The sequence below is a fragment of the Artemia franciscana genome, chromosome 20 (assembly GCF_032884065.1).
Source record: "Artemia franciscana chromosome 20, ASM3288406v1, whole genome shotgun sequence".
Lineage (NCBI taxonomy): Eukaryota > Metazoa > Arthropoda > Branchiopoda > Anostraca > Artemiidae > Artemia > Artemia franciscana.
Genome location: NC_088882.1, coordinates 2,744,595 through 2,753,539, shown reverse-complemented (window position 1 = coordinate 2,753,539; position 8,945 = coordinate 2,744,595). Strand labels below are relative to the sequence as shown.

The window sequence follows — 8,945 nt, the reverse complement described above, 5'->3', positions numbered from 1 at the left end:
AACTTCATCGGATCCAGCCGGGATTTGAAATAAGAGCTCTGAGACAAGATTTCCTTCCCAACATCAAATTTCATTAAGATCTGATTACTCCTTTGTAAGTTAAAATACCTCATTTTTTCTAATTTTTCAGAATTAACCCTTCTCCCAACTTTCCCAAAGAGGGCGGATCCGTTTCGGTTATGTCAATCACATATCTAAGACTTGTGATTATTTTTCCCACCAAGTTTCATCTCGATTCTCGGCTCTAAGCGTTTTCCAAGATTTTAGGCCCTCCACCAAACCCCCCCCCCCCAATGTCACCGGATACGGCCGGGATTTAAAATAAGAGCTCTGAGACACTATATCCTTCGAAACATCAAATTTCAATAAGATCCGATCGCTCCTTCATAAGTTAAAAATACCTCATTTTTCAGAATTAACCCTCCCCCCAACTCCCCCAAAGAGAGCGGATTCGTTCCGGTTATGTCAATCACGTATCTAGGACTTGTGCTTATTTTTCCTACCAAGTTTCATCCCGATCCCTCCACTCTAAGCGTTTTCCGAGATTTCAGGTTCCCCACCCCAACTACCCCCAATGTCACCAGATCCGGTCGGGATTTAAAATAAGAGCTCTGAGACACGATATCCTTCCCGACATCAAATTTCATTAAGATCCGATCACCCGTTCGTAAGTTAAAAATACCTCTATTTCTATTTTTTCCGATTTAACCGTCCCCCACTCTCCCCCAGATGGTCGAATCGGGGAAACGACAATTTCTAATTTAATCTGGTCTGGTTCCTGATACGCCTGCCACATTTCATCGTCCTAGCTTACCTGGAAGTGCCTAAAGTAGCAGAACCGGTACAGACAGACCAACAGAATTTGCGATCGCTATATGTCACTTGGTTAATACCAAGTGGCATAACCAGAAAATTCAGAAGTTAGGAATGAAGTCAGTCTAGAAGGTTAGTTTTAGATCCTAGAAAACTCAGAAGATTCAGAAGAAGTCTAGCTAGGACAGACTGGCAAGAAGATTTAAAAAAGTAGATCATTATAGGATCCAGTCAACTAAATTCAGAGGACAGGACTAGCTAGATTAAAAAAAAAAGGCAAGTCTAAATTTGAATAGAATAGCCAGGATGGAATATGATTCAGGCGCCAGGTTAGATGACAAGAATCAGAAGATAAGAAATGCTAGATTCAAAACACTAAAAGATTCAGAAAACTAGACTATAGATTAGAAGTCTAATTTAAGTTTCTAGAAGACTCAGGAGATTCAGTAGACAAAACTAGGAAAACTTGACCGCATCTATTTTGTGCCTATGTTTCTTCGATATACATGTTGAAGAGGCAAATCGGTCTTTGCAGTTCGCAGGGATAGTTGCACCATGTAGGTAAAGTGTCGAAACAAACATACCCCTTAGGAAGTATGGGAAATGGAAGATCATAAAGATTAAAACAGAAAAAAAAGGAAATCAGAGCGATAGGCTACATAGTCTTATTTCAGACGCGACCAATTCTGAACATGGAGTGTGGCCACTTCGGACTAAAATTAGTTTTAAGGCTAAAATTGGTAAAAATGGAGCACACATTTGGAACACTGACGGCATTTCAGTCCAAAGTTGGCACTAAGTTATTGATATTGATTGGCCATTCACATGCGACTTAGGTATGGTCATAGTTCGCGCCTAGGTTCCAAGCTTGTCCGTTCACAGAGAGCGTCCTTCCTTGAACTTGGTTTTAGGAGTTTTAGGAGACCGACCAATCAAGGCTTATGAATTAGGCGCAAGAATTGAAAACTGAAAAATATGGATGAAGAGGTTAAGGACTGGGACTGTACATTCTTACGGCAAGCCAAGTTGCCAAAACAAAAAGGAGAAAAAGAAGAAATTGAGTTAACAGGGGAAATCTTCAGAGAGCCAATATGATAGTTTGAAAGCCAAGTCAAGCTAATAAATCAAATGGATGATTTCAAGGATACTGAATATTATTATGACTATATGAGAATCCACCCAGCAGAATTCAATATACTCTGTTTACTCAAATTCCATTCCTTTAAAATTTCTTGCCACTAATCTTCGATATAAGCTATTAACCTATTGACCCTCTGATCTTGCAATTAGCTGAAACCTTAGTCTTAATTGGTGGTGAGCTGATCCAAATTGGACTATTATTACGTCAGGAACTGAGCCTGTGAGACCCGTGTGAACGGGAAATGTAGTCGTACTCGCAGTCACCAATACGTCCCCTGTGAATGGTCACTAAAGCACAATGGTTTAATCTAAGGAAAGTGCTTGATAGAAAAACTGTCCCATTTTGATGGAAATTTATGGCTATTGCTGAGGCTGATACCTTTTCTTTCGCCTGCTATATAAATTTGATTAAATATTGAAGTATTTACTACCTTAGAAAAGATATTTTAACTTATAGATTTGAAGGAAGTTATTCTCTCGCGCATACAACTGCAACTGAACCTACTCACGACGGATTATCGATTTCTTGAAGTACAGACAAATTACACCATTAGACAATTAATAGACAATTGATTAATAATACCATTAGACAATTACACAGACAAATTAATATCATACAAATGAAAAAGAAATAAAAACAAGACTTACTTATTTGCGAAAAGTCATCCTCTCCCTCAAAATCCTCATCAAATTCGCGAATGACAATAGGCTCCCTTGGGTACTTATTTCCATGTTTCTCAACAATATGTCTCCCCATAGGTGTTCGCTGCCAATGGAAGTAGGAACATTGAGGACATTTGTATAGACGGGGCCCGTGAAACTAGAAACGTAAACCTAATAATTCACTTATCCCTTACTGTTACCAACAACCGTTACTCACTTATGGGTAGCTAAATTCACAACCAATAGAATTAGGAGGACATCTTTAGGGATGGGACTGTGAAAGTAGGGTGTTGAATCTAGTTTAATTCATCTATTCGTTACTAAAGGACAGGTAGATGAAATTTGCTAAAAATGAAATTAAGAACACTGAGCACTCTGTACAGGTAGTGTAGGCCTATGTGAAGCCAAGGTAGAAAATTAAGTCTAACTGAATTTACCTACCCATTGCTAAAATATCGGTTAGAAAATTTGGTATTAATAGAATAAGAAGAACTGAGTACAACAGAGTATGGGTTGACTTGCAAGAGTAGGAACTGACGCGTGTCGGCTAAAAAAAACCTCAGGGCCATCTTGCGTTTGGCAACACTTGGCACTTTTTTTAGTACATTAATAAAAATAATTATTTTAATATGTGTAGTTGGTAAAATTGGTGTAGTAACAAGTGCCTGGCCTCAGTTTCTGACATAAAAACAATTACAAAACTTGAAAAACTACCAAGCGTCACCAAACGTTAAACGGCATTGATAGTCTTTTTGTCAGCACTACCACCAATTTCCACTTTTATAAAATACCCGTACTCTCTGGACAATTCCACAGATTACCTAGCAAACCGAGCCTAAGCTATTTACACAGGATTCTAAAAACCGCAGGCGAAAAACTAAAAACCGTAATACCCAAACCGAGCTTTCCCTCTTTCCCCTGATCATTTTCATAACGACCAAAATTATAGAAATTGCAATGTTGTCCCGGTTTCGAATTCATTTTATGGGGATATGGAGTAAAAAGTCAAGATGGTTGAGTTACATTTCAGGGATGAAAAAACTGCCAAAAACTGATATTTTTTTCATCAATCTGGGGCCCAGCAAAAAGCAGGTCGTCTCTGAACGAGGTGAGAAGAGATCAGACGTAAAGATTTAAAGGGGATTCGAGCTTCATGGGAGGGATTGAGGAGTGAAGCCTCGAACAGGTTGGGGTGGACGCAGAGCGTAAACAGCTATTTAGGCCTCAGGTGACTCGGCAATGCAATACGTTGCTGGTAGTAGTAGTAGTAGTAGTTGATATCTCTTCTCTTAGGTCTTTTTACATCTGCTCTTCTCTTATTATTGTAAATAAAGTAAGTAAGTAAACCCTTCCTGCTTACCTTCTCCAGATTTCTCCAGGTACACATTTAAAGCTGGGTCAACTCTGGCTGACCTTACAGAGTCACACGACTGCCCCCCGTCCAAAACCAAATAATCGGTCACGCCAGGGATCGAACCCGTGTCGCCCGCACAAAGGATTCCCAACCCAGCGTACCAACCACTAAGCTAGAACGACTTTTAGTATGCATATCATTCAAGATCAGCTTAGATAACTCGAACATATCCGAAGGAAGGTCATAAATTTAATCCTAAGATTAGTAGGCTGTCACTTTTACTGCCTAATTTTATTCGCCACATCCTTTGTACTCAATTAGCTCGGGCATAAAGCTTTCGACATTCGTTAAAACTTAAAGTCTGAAAATAAAGCTAAAGCTTTCGGACGTAAAGCGTCATTCAGCAGCCACAGAAAAACAATATAATGCATGAAATTAGAAATTAGAAAGAAGAAATCCATATGCTCAAAACCAAATGAGGCCACCGAAGAAAAAAAAAAATCAACATCGTGCAAAAAGGGCGTTTGTCTATGGCCTTTTTACACTTCTGGACAGCAAGCTATCTTTATCACAGACATATAGCATTTCCTGATACAATGTTTTAGAATTGTGACGAAAATACGCTAAGTTTAGATATCAAACTCTAAGTTTCCCACCATCTTTATCCTAAAAAAAAAAAATAAAAAAAGGAAAAACACTCAAAATATTACCTTGAGATGGTTGATATAATCTTCGATAGCTAGATCTATCATACTACAATGTTTACAGCTGTAAGAAGATTCACTATGAAGGGATATCAAATGAAATTTTAGCATCTCTTCATCTAAAGTTAAATACCAACATCCGTATACAGTACAAACGAATCTCTTATTCTCGGGTATAAATCGAGGTAGACACATAATCTCTTCAGACGATAATTCTACTATTTTCTCCCCTTCATTTGAACTCAACGCCATGTTGATCATTTTATCAAAATGCTTTTCTTCACTTTCCAAACATGGCATTGGGTTCACTGGGCTCTCCGTATTTGGTTTGGAATGGAGGGTCCTATGCATCTGCAAATGTCGAACTAGATTTTTACGTATCTTTGTTCGGAATACACAGTGTCCACACCGGGCTGTTCGTAGAAACACTGGCCTTAGTGGGAGTGAATTTGATAAAAAGTCTGATAAAGAATACAACGTATCGGTTGATCTCTGAAGAACTGGACCTTTATCTGAGTTCAGAGCTTTGATTATATATTCCGAATCATCGCTCTCTTTTTGAGAAATACAAATTTTGGCTAGCTTATTATCCGTCCGATGGTAGATACGAACATGCCGTAAGGCGAGACTTTCTAGTGGAAACCTGAAACATAAAATCATACGTTTTTTGATCTTTTTAGGAAAGAAATATTAGTTTGAGAGCAGATACATTACAAATGAGACAGTCCATAGGTTTAATCGCCCCTGCGTCTATCTCTGATGCAACGTAGAAAAAAAAGAAAAAAAAATTAGGGAAAACACGGAATCCCTTCGCAGAGTAAAAAAAAAAAAAATTAACTAAAGACCCTTATGAAAAAATTGGGTACCCTTAAAAAAAAAAAAAAATTATAAATAAATGAACATAGATCTTTTAGCAGCAGATGGAAAATTATTCCCTCTACCTCCATAGCCGAATCCCACGGAAGTATGGCACACACGCCAGATTTTTTGTGTGGAAGGGGGGAAATTAATATAAATAAGTTTCATTTGATGATATGAATAAGATCAACCCAGAAAATTAAGGTTTTCAGGGGGAGCTCCAAATTGAATTAAATAAATTAATGTTTTTCGCAAAGCCGTATCCAGTTTTTTTGGGGGGGAGGAGGGAAAACTTTACAAAACACAGGAAAAAAAATGTTTATATGCATGTTTCTTAATTTTACACAATAGACGAAAATTTCGAGTGAAAAATTATGACCCTTCCCCCCCCCCCCTGGGTACGGCCTTGTCTATGGGTTAACAAATGCTGAGGTACAAATCTAGACTGAGGTAAAATACAATTTCTAAAGAAAAATAGCTCCCCCTTTGTAAAACCAGATTACTTTTTTATTACGAAAATATTAGACCAATAAAAGTACAAAAGTTCTTGAACAAAGTACCGAAATCCTATTGAAACATTATAAAATAGAAACAAAACAAGTATAAACAATTATAAGCATAAACAAACCACGAAAATAGATAAAATGGGACCAAGATTGGCAGAAGAATTTTTATGTCAAAACCCTGATTTATCTGACTGAAGAAACAGTGTATAGAGAGTGAATATACATCATTAAAATAAAATAATAATAATGAAAAAAACCTTGAGAAAAAAATACCAAAAAAAGGATCCAGGCATTAGTGGGACTTAAAGAAACAGGTTTATTAAAAAAATTCATTAGCACAGCGTTTATTAACAATTTCTTTTGTCTTTTTTTCAATTTTTTTTTTAGTTTTTGTATTTTTTTTAGTTTTTCTTTCCTTATTTCTTTTTTTTTTAGTTTTTTTCCAACCAGATATTCCCAAACAGATATTGTCACATAATACCTTTTACATTGTCACAACTAAGTTCAACCAGGCTGTCCCAGTCTATACGATAGAATAAAATTTATTAACACAGCATATTTGGTCTAATTCCCCTAATTATCGCGTGTAATTTGGAAGCTACAATCCAATTTCAAGTAAATCAAACATTTTTGGAATGAATATTAGTCTCCTTTGTAAATAAAAGATAGAGTGGCGAAGAGGCAGTTAATACATTTGTGATTAATTCCTCAAGCAGAACAAAATAATTGAAAATTTGATAATCTTTCTATTTTTTCTGGCAGTCCTCTTAAAAGAATCCCAAGTATGAAAGGTACTGAAATAGTTACTAGTACTACTACTACTAATAACTCACCGCAGCACCAAGTCGTCTGAGGTCAACAAAGCTATACACACTCTTCCTCCCCCCCCCAATCTATTCATAGATTCCCTCTTTACACCCTCGCAGGAAGTTCTCATTTCCTTCAAATCTTTCTTTATGGCAGCCTCCTACCCCAGCCAGAGTTGGCCAAAGATGATAATCTTCTGTCATCTTTCATCCGCAAAACGTGCCCTAGCCGTCTCAGCCTTTCTCTCACTATAGCACTAGAAGCAGGGATTCAACCACACTTTTCGTAGAGCCTACTGTTTGAAATCCAGGTGAAATACCCATTTCAAAAAGAAAACTGCGATATTGAATAATTTTGATTTATAAAGTGTTTTTTAGATTCCTAAGATTATTGGGTTAACTCAATAGAGCTCAGTGGGATCTTTGGAATTTATGTGGTGGGGAGGGGGGTTTGAAATCCAAAATGAAGATAGTTTCAGGTCTGAACTTTGGAGAGGCCTAAATACTATTACTCTTGATTTTTAGTGTATGTTTGGTCAAGATTTTAGTTGGTTTAAAAGCCTTGGATTTAGTCAAGGTTTTATAATCCTTGTTAATTTTTTTGTCAATGCTTTAAACTTTAGGTGAAGAGAAGAGAGAGAAGAGGAAAACTCACCTATATCCACAACAGCCACAGATAAATCGTTTTGAGCCATGAACAAACAGATGTTCCTCTAAACTAGAGAGCTGCTTAAACTTTCTAAGGCAGAGTCCACACTGAAGGCATGGATTATCACCAACTACATTACACACTTTAATATGTTCTTGCCAGTCTTTTTTAGTTTCTGATCGGTTTCGGCACGAAATATTTCCACAAATATACAAGTCTCTACCACTTTTACCGTCGTTGGGGTACCTATTCACCAAAGCCCTGAATTTTAAAAGATTCTTGCTTATATCGTCTACAATTTCAATATCGTCACTATCATCTTTTTTGTCATCAAATGTCTCCAACTTCTTCCACAGTCTCTCGAGTTTGGCAGAAGCGATTTCAGTCAACTTTGGCGGCTTTCTTTGATTTAGGGATTTTGTTATTGCATAATGAGCATAACTAAGTTTCTGCTTAATTAATGACAAATTACGATCAATTTTCTTTAATTCACGATCGAATTCGTTGTTTGCAACAAACTTTTTCGTTGATTGATTGGATTTCCATGATTGTTCACGGTTCAGCGCTGCCTCGGGTGACTCTGCTACGTCAGATTTACTGACAGATGTATTTGACCGTGGTCTTCCCCGCGTCTGTGTTTTGGGATCTGGATCTGCTGCGAAAAAGTAGCCGACATGTGATTTCTTAAAAGTAGACAAAAAGTGTGCTAGATCAACCCAATTCAAAAACATTCCAATAAAACGATTATCCCATCTTTCTAATGCGTCATAAACGCTAGAAATACTGAGGTTGAAGAGCTCAAACTTCCCATCTATACAAAATTTAGCAGAATTTGAAAGAAGATTGATTCTGCTTTGGAACGTATCGGCACAAGACGGGTGGAATATGGCTGAGTGATGCGCGATCCTTGTCAAAGTGTTATTTTCAAAATCACACACTGAGCATTTAAAGAACGAGTAACCGTGCTCAGAAAAATGCTGAAAAAGAAAAGGGAAATAATTAAAGCGGTGAAATATCCCAGAAGGATGTGCAATTTGTGATAAAGCAATTATTTTCAAACCACATATTAAATAAATGGGGAAATATGGCTAGATGATGAGCAATCGTTGTTAAAGCAATCTGTGTTTTTAAATCACACATTGAGCATTTATAGAAGGAGTGAAAACTCATAAGAACGCTAAAAAAGGGAAACGATGAAAGGGATGGAATATGACAGAATGATGAACAATTAAAACAATTATTTTCAAAACAAATAAAGTGATGAAATATGGCTAGATGATAAGCAATCCTTGTTAAAGCAATGTTCTTAAAATCACACAATGAATATTTAAAGAAGAAGAAACTTTGCACTGAAACAGAAAGAAATAGAAATAAAAAAGGGGAAATATGGATGTTGAAAGGGGTAATGTATGTTATTACATTATACCTAAAAACATACATTAAGCATTTATA

General features: G+C 36.9%; 1 protein-coding gene across 1 annotated transcript in view; it reads right to left on the bottom strand.

Moving 5' to 3' along the window:
* Positions 1-540: 540 nt before the first annotated feature.
* LOC136040278 (uncharacterized) overlaps positions 541-8,945 on the bottom strand; it is an 80,269-nt gene continuing 71,864 nt past the window's right edge. Inside the window, exons 11-13 of the mRNA XM_065724521.1 lie at positions 7,500-8,470; positions 4,681-5,317; positions 541-2,773 (exon numbers count right to left, since the gene is read on the bottom strand). Coding sequence (XP_065580593.1) covers positions 2,504-2,773; positions 4,681-5,317; positions 7,500-8,470 — 1,878 coding nt within the window. The 3' untranslated portion in view covers positions 541-2,503. The remainder of the gene's footprint in view (positions 2,774-4,680; positions 5,318-7,499; positions 8,471-8,945) is intronic.